Here is a 15,509-nt window from a genome sequence, read left to right as displayed (position 1 = left end):
CTTAACAGGCTTTACTCAAATAAATACTAATTGACGGTAAGCGTAAAGCTACGAATTTCACTTCCAAATTCCAAGCGTATAATTTTATTTTAGAGGAAAGTTAACCATTTAGTTAGCTATTTATGCTCAGTGATAGTATCATACAACTGCATAAATTGAAAATTTGAAATCATAGGGTCATAGAACAAGCTCAAAGCAAGCATTCAAGGATTCAGATTCTAAGCTAAGTCTTAGTAAGTGCAAAATGTTCAAAAAGACGCATATCAAATAAAATATTATACATCCATAATATTTGCCAACTTTAAGCAAAATACGGGTTTTTATATAAGTCTTGACAAATTGAAGGAAATATACAGAAGCCCAGCAGCACACTGCCAATGACCTGCAACCTGCATGATGAAAACCATCAAATTAAGTTCAAACCGAAGGAGGGAACCAATTTACTCAAATCTTTCTCTTGAACATTTTACCTCATCTTCCATGTCTGGGTGATAAATCAACAGATCTTGATCTAGATCCTAGGGGTGATCTTGATGCTCTACGTAAGGATGACTTCCACTGGCCTCGATCAGCCTCAGACTTGTATATAGATTTCCTTTTCATAGAATATTATATGGTGTAAATACACAAGAGGGAGAAAATCCAGGTACAGTCAAGTAGCTAAACACAAAATAGATCGACTCACTCAGCATATCCATTGCTTTGATCCTGTTCAATCCCATTTCCATAAGCTGGAGAATATGTTCTATGCTTTTGATCACCATCTCGCTCTCTGGGAGGATCTCTTGGTGATCTAGGGTGCTCTGCTTGCCTCCTAGGGGAAACAGAGTAGTCACTTTGCCGTCTTGGACCAGGAGAATAGGACCTGCTAAATATGAATTTAAAACCATGATTACAAGCTTCTATGGACTCTAAAATGAAGATAATTTGAAGAAACTTACCTTGAACGATATCGATTTCTAGAACCAGAGTGGTAAGGTGGCGAGCGTGATCTGCTAATTGAGCGAGACCGAGAGCGCCCTGATGGATTCAACATAATGATAAACAAAAGCCACTAATTTTGATAAGAAATGGAAAGTAGTATCGTTTCACATTTGGGCAACCAAAAGAATTTCAATATTGACCAATTCTTCAAATATATGAAATCATCCAGCAAAGCAAATTAGCTATTAATTCTGAATTTAACAATATGCACAAAAAATTGGAGTCATTAACAAATAGAACTTAACACAACATCAGTGAGACACCAAAATTTGAGACGGGGAATGAGAAAGAATAAATTGAAAAAAGCATGTGTCTGAAAGCAAGGTGGAGTTACTAGGAAACTAGCAATATAAGCACCTATATAAGTTGTGATTTATTATAAGAGATGAGCTAAAAAAGCATTATGAAAAATTGGCTGCTTGACCAATTAGTATTTTCTGGATCCCCATCATAGCAATCATTGATGGAATCCAGCAAGAAAGCAGCCATCAAGTCCTTAAAATGGTCTTCAGTAAGCTAACTAACTATGTTAATTAAATTAGATTTAAAGACACAGGAAGGTTTTTCACAGGCTCAGAAATCCCGACAGATAATAACCAAGCGGTCAATATGATAAGACAACTTCAGGGTACAAATTCAAGATACAGCACCGTAAAAAACAAAATAATACCACTTTTTTATGCATCGGATTTAGATACCAAATAGGGCTAAATTCCAATAGTTCTAATTCTGACCAAATGAAGCAATAGTCTAGACAGCAGAAGAACTTATTTAGATTCATTATTGGAACACACCCAATCAGGACAAAGCAATAACTTTTTCAAAGACAGCAGCCAGTGAACAGTTATTCTGAGCAGCAAAGCAAAGATGATCAAATTTCAGTCCAAATAGACAAGACATCCATCCCTCAAACTACTGTTTCATTTTCGTTCATCCAGTGAAGATAAAAGTTCTATGCATAACAATTGCAGATGGGACAGAATTTATAACTAACACAAGAAAACCCCAGTCATACATTTTACAATTGATATTACCATAATAAGAAGACCTTCGCCCTCCATAGCTTGTCGGTCCTCTGTAAAATACAAACACCATATGAGTATATTTGAAGGGAAAGAGTTGACCTAAAAGACAGCTTTGTAATCCATTACACAATAGGTGGACACACCAAAAAAAGGGAAAGAAATACCTGAACCTAGATCTTTGGCGCATCTCCTCTGGTCTTTTTCTTGTCTCTTCAGCCACGACAACAGATATTTCCCTTCCAGCAAAAATTTGTCTATTCATATGGTATTGTGCCTCTGAGGCATCATAAGGATCCACAAACTGCACAAATGCAAAGCCTCGAGGTTCTCTGTACGGGAAAAAAGTGGAGCTTCATTCTAAGACTGCTAGAAAAACATTGGCAGAGACAGATTGTAGAATATGCTGATTAGGCAGAATTTTGCATACCCCAGTAACCACTTCAAATCACATTACTTAGTATAGCTTTCTTTAGACAACTTATTTTATAGCTCTCTTGATACAAGTAGACAGCAGTTGACGCTGACTTTACTAAAGCTTCTAAAATCCAAAGCTTAGTTCTGACAGTGCCTTTTTCTTTACACTCAAGTAGTAAACGGAAGTGACTTGGAAAATTCTTCAACACTCTCGTTGTATTGTACTTATAAGAAGCACCTGAACACAAAGCTCCCACAACCACAAACTAAAAAAAATCTCCTCACGAAGCCTTCAATTGGACAAGAACCAACACCCAATCTTGCATCAAACTCGTATAGATTTGTGTTGTGTAATTTATATAGTTTCTCTTGGTATGAACATTAACACACTTGGGACCAATATGTTAAAAGAGTGAGTAGATCTCCTCTTCAAATGTGGGGCTTGGTCTTGTTTTAACTTCAACAAATTCAAACCAACATACCCCCTGACAAACCAGTCCAAAATTAATTCCAACAATCCAAAAATTAAAAAAAAATAAAAAATAAAATACTTAATCAAAATCAAGTCTAACATCCCCACCCAGCACTTTGACACCCTGAAAAAGTAATTAACTAGTCAACAACCTCTCACCAATTTGAAAACAGAAACATAACATAAACACTAAAAAAAAAAAACAGTCTTAAAATCAGAAAAATGAAATAAAAGGCTTGTTCAGAAATCTGGCTCACACTCACCCAGAGTAATAGTCCTTTGGTATGTAAACATCACGAACAGGTCCAAATCGCTCGAAAGGGACTCGAAGCTCCTCGGGTCTGCAATCGAGGGGAATGTTCCGAACCAAAAGGCTTCCATTGCTGTTTTCCCTGCGCCTACCTCCACCGTATCCCCTCCTACCAGACCCTCCTCTCCCACCATATCCTCTCCGAGGAGGACTGTAGTACGCTGGACTGTTCCTTCGCATCTCTAACCCTAACCCTAACCCTATTAGTACCAAATCAAATAACGATCATCACGAGCAAAGTCAAACGTTTTTTTTTGTTTTGAGCCAATTATCTCGGAAGCAAACAATATAATGACAAAAAGGATGGTTATGAGAATGAGCGTGTTACCTTTGAGTGATGACAAAGAAATCTCTTAAGCTCGCAACAGCAAGAAGAAAGAGACCAATGCTTTTCCTTCGAATCACTGTGAGAGCAACCTGCTTTAAACCCTAGAGACTCTAGAGAGACCAGACGGAGCGCACCGTTTTGGTGTAAAACTTGTTTGCTTTAAATTAAAATAGTTAACAATATATATTATTTTTATATTTAACTGTGATTTAAATTAATTTATACATATATTTTAATTATGTTTCTTAAATATTTTATTACACTTTTGATTTTTATAGTTTAAATTACGTATAATTTTAATCTCCTTAACTTTAATTGTTCATCTATTTAATTTTTCAATAATTCAAAATTTTTTTATTTTAAAATTCCATTTAATTATAACAAACATATAATAAAAGTGTGGTAGTATTAATTTATTTAAATTAATAAAAAATTTATAAAATATATGAAATATAATAAAAATTTTGAATTTGCATTTAATTATTTTGTACATTTTTGTTATAAATTTGTACAAATAAATGATATATTATATATTTATTTTATTTTTATTAATTATTAAATAATTTTAGTATGAGAGACTTAATTTAAAAAATTAAAATAACTAAATATGATTGGATAGTGACGTCTGTTATCATCTTTTGAAGCTTTTTTTTATAATTAATGTGATTTTGATGATTTAATAATTTTTAATAAGTTATTCAAAATTTAGTTAAAAATATTTTCCTTTATTTATCCAATTACTAACAATACATTTTAAAAAAATGATTAACAATGTACATGTCACATGACATTTTAATGTAAAAGATAAAAAAAAAACATGTATATCAAAACTTGAAAGATGTGATTACATAAAGAAAGTACATATGGAGATTATCTCATTCTAAAAAATAAAGTCAAATTGCTATATAAACATATATCAGGCAAAAGACGTCACATACATGGAAAATTCTCCAACTTGCACACGATTAACTCCTAATCACTTAGTTTACACCTAACCCTCTAGGCTGTTTCTCATGGATTTCCTCTTAGCATAGTCCACATGATGCCATAGAATCCAACAAAACTATTATCGCGGGCGTGAATGCTCCAGCAATATTAATATTGCCAACAATCAAATAGATGTCTATCCACAATTTCTCAGATGGCAAGTAAGTTGACATTACAATTGATGCAGCAACAGTAAACACCTCTATATTGGTAGGTTGATTTTATGCTCATCTTTGGTTCATCAAAGCTCTCACCAACTGCTACTGCAAACTTATTATATGGCATATATGCAGAGTGATGATAACATCAACACCCAAGAAAGAAACACTGCAATCAACAGGTTACTGAAAGATCCAAGTTTTGTGGCTGGCATTCCGTATTGTCAAAGTCTGTGACTAAAGGAGTTTTCTGGAACCTGTTCCGTAGCTGACCACAAGCTGCATTTGCGTCCAGTCCTCTCGTTTGACGTACAGTAACGGTTATTTTAGAGGACTCCAAAGCATCAGCAAATGCTTGCACCTACCCCATAAGGAACTTTTGGATTAATCATTCCAAAATTATCAGATGACACTAGTCATGAACTAAATCATGTTGAAAATGAACAAACAATAAGAAAACTATCATACTGCTTTCTTGTAAGGACGACGATACTCAGAGCCCTCTATTGGATTGAAAGGTATCAAGTTGACATGATAACCATGGCCCCATGCATGGAGTAATTCAGCAAGTTCTACTGCATGGTCTACCTTGTCATTGACTCCAGCTGCTCAAACATAATGCCCAGAACATGCTAAGTTTATCATCAGAATTTCATCAACCCTCTTATACAAGAAGGAACAAGTATGTATTGGAAATTTCTGTACCTAAAAGTGCATATTCAATGGAAACCCGCCTACTGGTTTCACGATAGTATTCTCTGCAGTCGCTCATAAGTGCATCCAACGGGTAGGATTTAGCACTTGGAACAATTGTCTCCCTAAGTTTCTGGTTAGGAGCGTGTAGGCTGATGCAAAATACAAAAGAAAAATCACATACATAAATTCATTGAAGCTATCTCAAGTTAAACAGACAAATTAATGCTATACTTTGCAGCCACAAATCCAAAGTAGTCCACAAGTAACTCTTCCTTTCTTTTTTTGAAGCAGGTTGGGGGAGGGATCAGTTTTGCAAGAGATTATCAAAGCACTCTTTCTAAAAGGGAAAATAGTAAATGACAGAAAGCAATGTCATTTTAAGGTTTATATCTGGCTTAATAGAAATGCATTTGCAACATTTTCAGAAATGCCAATGTTTGAGCTGCTGCTTCAAAATTTAGGCTCTGGAGAAAATCATAAGCCAATGGAACAAAAAATACATTAACATGAAAGCTCAAAATTTACCCCTAACTTCTGAATATGTTATGAAGTAGCATTGCGCAACACCTAATAATATGAAATTCAAGATGCAAAACTAGATATTTCTTGAAACAATGTCACAATGAACCTGAACGTCACCTTCACCTATCAAGCAAAAGCAATGAATTGCAGCATAGAACAGTGCCCCTCAAACATATTATATAGGGCACCAGCTACTGTGACCAGCTGGCAGCGCAAAGGTCTAAATACTCATGCAAATGCCATTTTACCACCAGATATCTTGCTTAGCATGAAGATTGAAGAGGCCAATTAATAGAAAAAACTTGTAAATCCAAATTTTATATCTACCAAAGGAAATTACCTCACAGCTAAAGTAGATTGAAGTTTGTACGAAGCCAGCTTCTTTATTGAATTTGGAACCCCCACAGTGGAGATGGTCATCATTCTTTGCCCAATTTTGACATCCTATAAGAATCACACCCAACATAAGCATACTTAATGCAAAACTTAAAAATAATACTCCATTAAAATAAAGTGAAATAAGAATAAAACATTAAGCTGATAAAATGATTCCTTTAAGTTTTGAAGGAAAGAGCATATGTATGCCGATAATTTTATCATATGTAAGCACTTCTATCGAAGATAAATTACATATGCATTGCCATGTGGCATAAAAAGAGTCTGGGAATCACCAAACAAACATTTCTTGTCCCTCCTCCACAAGGAAAGATAAAATATTATGCAAAACACTTGATCTAGTGGTGGGGATTTGGAGGTGGTGGTGTGTTGGGGGGGGGGGGGGTTGAAGAATCTAAAAATTACTAAGACAACATCAAATTCTGTGGCAGCCAATCCCTAGTTCAATTGACAAGGTTAACAAAGGCAAGAGAATACATGGAAGTTTGACCTCTCAGTCTCATAGAGTACTGTTATGATTAAAAGTAAGCATTTGTAAGAAACTAATGTCATACATCATAGTGACAGTCATTTATTCACCTTGTTCAAGCAATGGTGTGCTTCAAGTACTGCCTTCAGGTTTAACATTGGTTCACCCATTCCCATAAACACTACATTTGTTACCCTGCGCTTGAAGACCTCCTCAATGGCCAAGACCTGTTCACATAAGATGCATTTTATCCGTCTTGTGGTCAAATGTGCTTCAGAACATTTACAATCCGAAAAAGGAAAAACAAAGAAAAATGACCCATAACCTCTTATCTTTACTTTATACATTATTTTTTATTTCTTCTCACCTTTTAATTTTTTAAAATAATCTCAGTTGCCCTAGGCAATCTATCTCACAAACCATGCAGGTAATCTAACATCAAAGATCAAACAGTTTTAATGGACGAACATGGATGAGGTATGGCACAACCTGTTCAACAATTTCATGTCTTCGAAGATTCCTTGAAAACCCCCCTTTTCCAGTGGCACAAAACGAGCAGCGTAAAGGGCAACCAACCTAAATATCCAACAGAGGGCAACAACAAAATAATGAAAATATCAACACAAATTCTCACATACACAAAAGTAAGTTTCCAGATCAACTATACGTATATTCCAGCAAAACAACAGCTAATTATTTAATAATTCAGGAATCAACCAAACACCTGTGATGAAACACATGCAGTGAGGCGAACTGAACCTTTATCATCTTCAACCGGAATTCCAACAGTTTCAATCAATCTACTGTCCTCCAACTTTAGCAAAAGCTGCAAAACCAAATGCCACCGCAAAAAAGAGTAAGAAACCAAGGAAACATCCCCATTCGCATTCCTTAAAAGTTAAACCCAAGTCAATATCCCTGCTCTTTGCAAGTGCCTAAGTATAACACCAAAAGAAAAAAACAAACACTTTAATCAATGCCAAAATAAATCAAAACACAGTCCATGCAATCATTTTGTTTGTGTGTGGACATCTCAAAACATAACATGGCCACTAAAACAACAAGAAATAATTAATAAATAACCTAAAAGCTATCATGTATAGCAATAAATAAAAGACAACAACAATAGAATTGTTGAATTTTGATTATGTATTTTACCTTAACAGTCCCATCAACTGCAGTGACAGTGCGGAAAATAGGAGACCGTCCCACCTTCCATCCTGCTTCCTTAAGATCATTCCTAAATCCCTGAGGCACTGCAATGCAAGAAAACCACCGTTACAAACCCAACCAAAAACAACATAACATAACAGAGAGGTAAAAATAAATAAATACACCCACACAGAATGAAATCCTGAATATCCTTGACCTTCCTCTGGTATATCAAATGATAAAGTTGTTTTCCCCTAAAGCTTTCCTGAGAAAAATTCAACCAAAAATAAAATTAAGAAAATGAATTTATATATGTTATTTAGGTCGAATTGAATGGGGAAAAAAAATACCTGACCGAAGTTAAGGGCAAGGTGTTGCAGGTCCTTCTCGGACATGCCAAGGAGGACCTGAGAGTGAGACTGAGAGTGAGAGATGGTGAGAGGGGAAGAAGGTGAGAAGGTGATGGCGGTGGAACAAGAACGAATGCGCGTGTGAGGTGCTGCACGTGCGAGGGGGATGGCCATGGAACAGTGCTGAAGTAGCGCCAGCATTATCGCTTCGCTCTTTCCTTCACTTTCAGTCTTTCACATAAGATAAGGAAAACGATGAATGAAAAAACCAAACCAAACCCCTTTCGCTTAATTCTTAAACCCTTCCCTTGAGTTGTGCCTATCTGCCATTTTTCTTTATAATATTTTTTGTTTGAGTTTATGTTTAAGTATTTTAAGTTCAATTATCTTTCAATAACATGATGGTACGTTTAATTAGTATTTAAATTTTTCTATTGATAATATTTCATTTTTGAATTATTTCACTTTCTCTCTTCCATTGTAAGTTTTTTTTTTTTTTTAAATGACCTTTTGAACTTAGTATGATAACTTTATTTTGGAAAAATGCGATGTGTTAACTTACTTATGATTGTATACCAAAATTATTAATTTTTAAACAAAAAATATCAAAAATTGGGGTGATTTTCTATTTTTATGATAATTAAAGTATCTAATCTTATTCTTAACGAAAACAATAGTTAAACATGTATCCTGATATGAACCATGTAATGTAACTCTTCTGAATTTATTAAATAGGAGGTTATTTTATTTAATTTTTCTGAAGAACATTTTCGGTTTAAATAGGTTGCACGTTAAGCCGTAATACAAAGATAAACATCGAAAGAAATGAAATTTTTAATAATTTTACTGAATCAAAATCTGTACAGCAATAACACATCATAAAACATGCTTAAGTTCATGATGATATACAGGATACCAAATCGAGCAAAATCAGACACCCACAGCATTAAATCAGCATTCATTTTTACTTGTGTGTCACTGTTGTTTCACGATGATGTTTACTTCTGTGTTGTCTTGGGCCACTGCTACTTGAGCTATGGCCATTCCTTTTGACAGCTTGACCTCTTGAGCTTCCTTCGCCAGCTTTGTCATCAGAATCCAGAAGTTCTTCCAATGTTCTCACCACTTCATCCATTTTTGGTCTAAATCTTGGTTCCACAGATAGGCATTGAACTGCAAGGTTAGCTACTTTCATTGCTTCACGCAATGTGTATTGGCCTTCAATGCGTGCATCCATGACTTGGAAGATCCTGCGTTTGCTGTTGAGGTATGGTTTGGCCCACTCAATTAAATTGTGCTCCCCAGATGGCCTGTTGTTGTCAAGTGCACGTTTTCCAGACATGATTTCAAGGAGAACTACCCCAAAGCTGTATACATCACTCTTTTTGGTTAAGTGACCTTCACAAAAAGAGAAAAACTTGGGTTAACTCTTATTCTTGTTAGGACTCAAAAGGGACTTCAAATTTTCAAATATATTGCTTTTTTTGGCAAGCAGTTAGAGAACTTAGAGAAACTTTTGAATGAAGACCGGCAACACATACAGAAACTTTTGAAGTTGATATTCATTTATGCAGCTGTTTAGCATGGAGAGTTTTAAAAAGTAGCTGTGTTCATGTCATACTCATGTAGGACACATGTTCATACAGATATAATTTGTTTTTGCTTCTGAGTTTTAAAGTGCTATACTAATAGAGATGAGAATATTATGGTAAAGTTATAGCGTTTTATTGTGTTTATAATGACTCATGCTCATTTTGAAGTATCATTTCCCTCTCTTGATTTATGATTAGTGTTTTATGTCAATTTATACTAGTTCCGAGTCATGCTCCATGTTTTTAAAAACTGTGTATCCACCACGGGGAGGTGTATCTTTGGAAGACGTGTGAATTTCTATTAGCAGAATGAAATTCTCTAGTCAATTTCACCCTGCCAATTTTTTGAGTTACAATGTTGAGAGCAAGTGAAAACTAAATACGGCTCAGTTCACATTGGATGATGATATATCTTTTTCTTAATGAGTCAACTAATGATACAGATGTTAACCTCTAGCCCAAACACTAATCCAGTAAAATTTAAGGTATAATTGTGAGATGAAATGTGCAGTGGTGTGCAATGGTTAATTGCCAGTGAATGGAGAAAAAGAGGCTAAAAGGCTCCACTGTGGTTTGAAAAAGAACTAATAAGAGTTTCTTCTAGGTGGGTGGTGGATAATAATTTAGAAGACTGGATTATATTATATGTAAAATGTAAAATTATGGTATGACCAATTAATCATAAGCTAAGTACTCAACAAACTTAGGTACCTGTGGCCATATATTCAGGAGCGGCATAGCCATATGTGCCCATTACCCTTGTAGAGACATGGCTCTTATCACCAGCTGGTCCATCCTTTGCCAAGCCAAAATCAGAAAGTTTTGCATTGTAAGCCTGTCATCAACAAAAAGGAATGTTAGAAAAGCAGGTAAACTAGTAAAATATAAGATCACTGAGATTTGCTTACTGAATCAAGCAAGATATTTGAAGTTTTGAAGTCTCGATATATCACTTTTGCTTCATCGCTATGAAGATATGCAAGACCCTTAGCAGCATCAAGAGCAACCTTCATACGGATGTTCCAAGAAAGTGGTTGAAAATAAGAAGCTCCTGTTCCAAAAAGAATAGATTATTGAGATTTTGAGGTATTTGAGGAATTAAACAATGTCACCCCGTAGAGAAACAAGGAAGGAAATCAACAACTTACTCCTAAACAGATGATTATCCAAACTTCCTTTGGTCAAAAACTCATACACCAAAAGCCTTTGGTCATCCTCTAAGCAGTAACCAATCAGTTTCACGAGATTAGGATGATGCAGCTGCCCCAGGTAATTGATTTCTGTCTATTGCACAAGGCTAATTAATTACACCAAAAGAAGAAATTGTCTAAAATATTAATTACGTGTTACACACATCAGCAAAAGAAAACAAAATTTAAAAAAATCCTAATGAAATAATTTGACATTTTTCCGAGTTTCAAAAAGGAACTGTATCTAAAATTCTCAGGCTTTAAGCAAAGTTCCAAATTGTAAATAAGCCCTACTAAATGACACTCACCAACCATTCACTGTGTCCCTGCAAACCTTCTTGGTTAAGCCTCTTCACAGCAATGACCATTCCAGTCCCTGGTCTAACTGGTGCAAGTGACTGCTCATCAATCCACCCCTTAAAAACACAACCAAACCCACCTTCACCCACCACACTATCCGGACGAAAGTTCCTAGTAGCAATTTTAAGCTCACCAAAGGTGAAGCTCTTCATGTTGGAGGACTTCAAGATCTCACCCTCCGTCCGTGGAGTTGGTGGCACTGAGGGGGTGGAGACCTTGCTGCTCAAGCCATCATCCTTGGAATTCAAACCTGCGCATATCCAGAAAACAAAATCTGATCCACTTTTCAGGCCATATACAAACACTCTAATCTAATCACAAACTCAGCTAATGCTTGAATAGAAAGATAAGGGTCAGGGTGCACAGAGAAGACAACAATTTTTCTACCAATTATCCACTACATTTTTTGTTGTAAGAAGAGCATGAAAAGGTCAAGCACTTAAGAAATTACATAAGTTTAGTTCCCCCAGCATTGCACAGGTTGAAAGGTTTTAAACACTGAATCTCATCCCAGATTTCTTCTTAACAATTAAAACAAAGCAAGATTAAATTGAAGACAGAGAAAATCCTGATGCAAGGAGTGGCTCTAGCAAAATTCCAAATTTTTTTTTACTCTTTTCACAATATTTTGCTATGAACCATTACCACAGTTCCATTTATTGTCTACTTCTATTTACTCTGTCTGTCTTCATCAAATACTACATGACATAACTCATCAGCAAAAGCACCAGACAAACGCATGATAATCAATTAAAGCAAGTCCCCATGTGTTGCAAGTCATGCTTCAAAAACAGACAGAAAATTAAAAAAAAAATCACATAAATTCCTTTCCTTCCATCACTGAAACAGCCAAAAGAAGCACCCATATTCCATAAGTTGGGGCATTCAGAAACCATTACTCCAGAGATAGAGACATCCACAAAAGCTTATCAAGATGAAAAATTTAAGCAAAAGGGTAAGCAAAGAAGCCTTAAAAGAACACATGCAAGAACGTTACCATTTCGTGGAGGGCTCTCAGCTTTGATCCTAGCACTGAAGCAACACCCCATGAAGACAAAACTGAAGAACACAGAATTAAAGCAGCCAGAGAGGGATGATGAGCAGAACCAAAGTGAGAGAGTAACAAGATGTGAAAAGTGATGGAGATGATGGTGGCAGAAGGGAAAGAAAAAGGAAAAGGAAAAGGAAAATGAAAAGGAAGATTGAACCCGTGAAAAAGGATGAAAAACAAAAATGCAAGTGTGAAAGCAACGCTATTTCCACATGAAGGTTAGCTGTCATCCGCAGATTTAAACCGCCCTATATTGAATGCAATGGCTTTCAGTCCCAAGGACTAGTTGCTTTGTGTGTGAATGTGTTTATCAACTTGGAAACTTCATGATTTTGACTTTTGACCCTATACAAAGACAAAACCACAACGGGGTTGACCTGACACAACAGTTTGAGTTTGCCTTTGGTTAGATTCATTATATTATAAGCAAGTGGAACCATGATGTCATAATATTTCATAGATTCCATGCTTGCCTTTTATTTTTTTTGTGGGATCCACAGGCTCAAGCTTATCCTTACTCTTTGTTGCCATGCTAGATGTCTCTCTTGTCTAAACGACAACTTTGCATGATCACAACCATTCTCAACCGTTAGATTCATTTAGAACCATTGGACCAGCCAGAGAGAGTTGCCTGTGAAAGTTCAATGCCCTTTTGTACCCAAAAGACAATTCAAAGTCTTTTGGATGCTGACTAATCTCCCTGATATTAAAATGGTGACCCACAATTCATGGTGTGAATGCATCGAGAGTTTTCAAGATAATATGGTATGCTTAAAGTGCTTAACGATTCTTTATGCTAAATGTTAGGATGCAATATAATAAAACGTTTGACCATAAATGTTAAAAGTTCCTTAACACTTAGGCTTTTTCTTTGTAATTTTTTGTTTTTTTTGTTTTCAATGTAAAGGTTGTAATTTATTACCACTCTGCCCAATCACATTGGTAATTAATTTGTAATGAAGTTGTTATAAAATATTCATAAATTAAGTAACTTTAATTTATAAAAACTTCAATTGTATCAATACTTATTTAATATTTAATATTTTTCTTTATTTATAATTATATAACATTGTTTATATTTTTATTATTTTTCATTCGAATATTTCTTTAGATAAGAAGTGTCTATCTAACATTGTTAAGTGTACTTGTAAATTATTCATAATAAACAGTTAAGTAACACAGCAGTTGTATAAACGTTTTACTGCATTTGACAGAAGTGATATTGACCAAAGTTGCAAAATCTGACCACAGTTTATTATTGAGCATATTTTATTAATATATTGAAGAAGGGTAAGGTTGATAGGAAGACTGTACACAAAATAAATATTAATTAAGGGACTTGGAAAGAAAAAAAAGTCCTTATTGTTTATGAAATAACACAAAGATGTGTTAAGAATAAAACAAAAAGAGAAACAAATACAAAAAGGAAAACTATTTGTTTTTTTTTTTTTAAACAAAGAGTTTTTCTTGTATTTCTTTCATTTGTGAATAAAAGAGTTGTGGTTGGGGGTTTGACATTGCAGGGCAAGGCATGATCATGGTAGTTTTGGTATTATGTTGAGAAAAGTTGTTGTAGTTAATTTATGGGTTGACATTGAGCGAGAGAAATAAGAAAGAGTTGCTTGGGGTGAATTATAAGGCATAACAAATGCCCAAATAGCAAATACTAAAATTTCCACTTGGTTGATCCAAACTACAATCCCAAATAATGCTCATCAAAGAGTGCCACTGCCAACCCTAATGCCAGACATTGACATTGACATTGACATTGACATTGACATTGACATGGGGATTAATCCATTTATTTTGAGGGTTACACACACTAGTTGACTTTGTTTTGGAAGCCTTAAATGCTGTCATAGATTGCCCCTTGTCATTCATACTTAATAATGCACTCAAGCTTTTCTACATATACTAGTTAGGATTTTTGTCAAGTATATTATTAATATATATTTAAAAAAACCGTATATATATAATATTAGTTAAAATACAATGAAAAATGAATCTCATTAATATTTTTCGACTTTAAAATAAACAGATATGTTAGTTAGTATTTATAACTTATAACACACTATTTGCTTTTTAGAAGAAAAAAAAAGCTTAAATTAATTATAGTTTTCTTAAAATATATCTAAAAGTTATAAGTTGTTAATATAATCCTTTTAATATTTAAGTTAACTCTTGTCAGCAAATTCATTTAACTTTTGGTTTATTTTATTTTAAAACAATTTATTTCAATCTCAAAAGATGACTTGTTTAAAAACTAATCACTTTAAGACAGTCATTTTTCATGTATTAATTTTTTTAGACTAGATATATCTTCTACTAAAAACAATTTTATTTAAACTGAATAAAACTACTAAACACAATAAAAAAATTTCCACAAATTAAATTAGAAAAATATTATTTTTGTTGATCTACGTGTTATATTAGATCTTTTAAAATACACGTGTATTATTTTAGTTTTAACCTGATGTCTTGTAGTCGGACAAATTAAATAGCGACACTATTTTGTGTTTTATTTTACAAAATTACTTTTTTTCTTCTATATATCAGATTTGTGATTTTATATTTTATAAATGATATTTAATTTTTCATGACATGTCTTTGCTTTATATTATCCTTAATTACTTTTTTTAAATTTATATTTCACTTATTCTTTTTATGTTTAATTAATTTAAACACTTAAGTAAACCTTTTAGATAATAATAAGTAGATTTGTAGAACAATTATATAATAATAATGATGTAAAATATAACTATTATTAAAAGTATTACATGATATATAATATTGCATAAAAAATGTAAGAAATACTTTGTCCAAAATATTGCACACGTTATAATACAATGTTTATTCTTTTTAACTATATTGAGCTATTTTCCTAAAAAATTGGAATCAAACACTAAAAGAGAAAGATTAATGTTTATTTCTCTCAAAAAGGTCCAATTTAGAAGTTATCAAACATGTTTGAGTGATCATTTTCATTGGAAAACAATGTTTCATTTTATAATCAAAATAGACACATCAAATTGTAGGAAAATATAAAAGTGAAA

General features: G+C 33.9%; 3 protein-coding genes across 5 annotated transcripts; all 3 read right to left on the bottom strand.

The window, feature by feature from the left end:
- Positions 1–131: 131 nt before the first annotated feature.
- Positions 132–3,663, bottom strand: LOC113846903 (serine/arginine-rich SC35-like splicing factor SCL30). 3 transcript variants are annotated; one of them, XM_027475638.1, is made up of 8 exons: positions 3,534–3,602; positions 3,159–3,393; positions 2,174–2,338; positions 2,019–2,059; positions 942–1,020; positions 686–865; positions 471–595; positions 132–389 (listed from the first exon to the last, which is right to left on the bottom strand). In XM_027475638.1, exons 2-7 carry the CDS (start codon positions 3,383–3,385, stop codon positions 472–474), a joined length of 816 nt encoding a protein of 271 aa, XP_027331439.1. In that variant the 5' UTR covers positions 3,386–3,393; positions 3,534–3,602; the 3' UTR covers positions 132–389; position 471. The 3 variants fall into 3 exon arrangements, with proteins under 3 accessions (XP_027331439.1, XP_027331438.1, XP_027331437.1); XM_027475637.1 differs by having other exon boundaries at positions 140–389; positions 3,159–3,405; positions 3,534–3,663; XM_027475636.1 differs by having other exon boundaries at positions 177–389; positions 686–868; positions 3,159–3,405; positions 3,534–3,663.
- A 671-nt stretch (positions 3,664–4,334) lies between these two features.
- LOC113846784 (probable dual-specificity RNA methyltransferase RlmN) lies at positions 4,335–8,581 on the bottom strand. The gene is made up of 10 exons (XM_027475422.1): positions 8,264–8,581; positions 8,103–8,178; positions 7,920–8,017; positions 7,486–7,587; positions 7,251–7,337; positions 6,872–6,988; positions 6,237–6,340; positions 5,384–5,523; positions 5,147–5,283; positions 4,335–5,039 (listed from the first exon to the last, which is right to left on the bottom strand). The coding sequence occupies exons 1-10, from the start codon at positions 8,462–8,464 to the stop codon at positions 4,854–4,856; spliced, it is 1,248 nt and encodes a 415-aa protein (XP_027331223.1). The 5' UTR covers positions 8,465–8,581; the 3' UTR covers positions 4,335–4,853.
- A 499-nt stretch (positions 8,582–9,080) lies between these two features.
- On the bottom strand, positions 9,081–12,732 carry LOC113848104 (receptor-like cytoplasmic kinase 176). Its single transcript, XM_027477491.1, has 6 exons — positions 12,403–12,732; positions 11,354–11,655; positions 11,004–11,139; positions 10,764–10,906; positions 10,567–10,690; positions 9,081–9,661 (listed from the first exon to the last, which is right to left on the bottom strand). Exons 1-6 carry the CDS (start codon positions 12,452–12,454, stop codon positions 9,228–9,230), a joined length of 1,191 nt encoding a protein of 396 aa, XP_027333292.1. The 5' UTR covers positions 12,455–12,732; the 3' UTR covers positions 9,081–9,227.
- Between the last annotated feature and the right edge of the window lie 2,777 nt (positions 12,733–15,509).

Source organism: Abrus precatorius, unplaced genomic scaffold (assembly GCF_003935025.1).
Source record: "Abrus precatorius isolate BTA unplaced genomic scaffold, Abrus_2018 Scaffold8, whole genome shotgun sequence".
Classification (NCBI taxonomy): Eukaryota; Viridiplantae; Streptophyta; class Magnoliopsida; order Fabales; family Fabaceae; genus Abrus; species Abrus precatorius.
The sequence above is the reverse complement of the archived record's forward strand: the minus strand, read 5'-3'. Positions and strand labels throughout refer to the sequence as shown.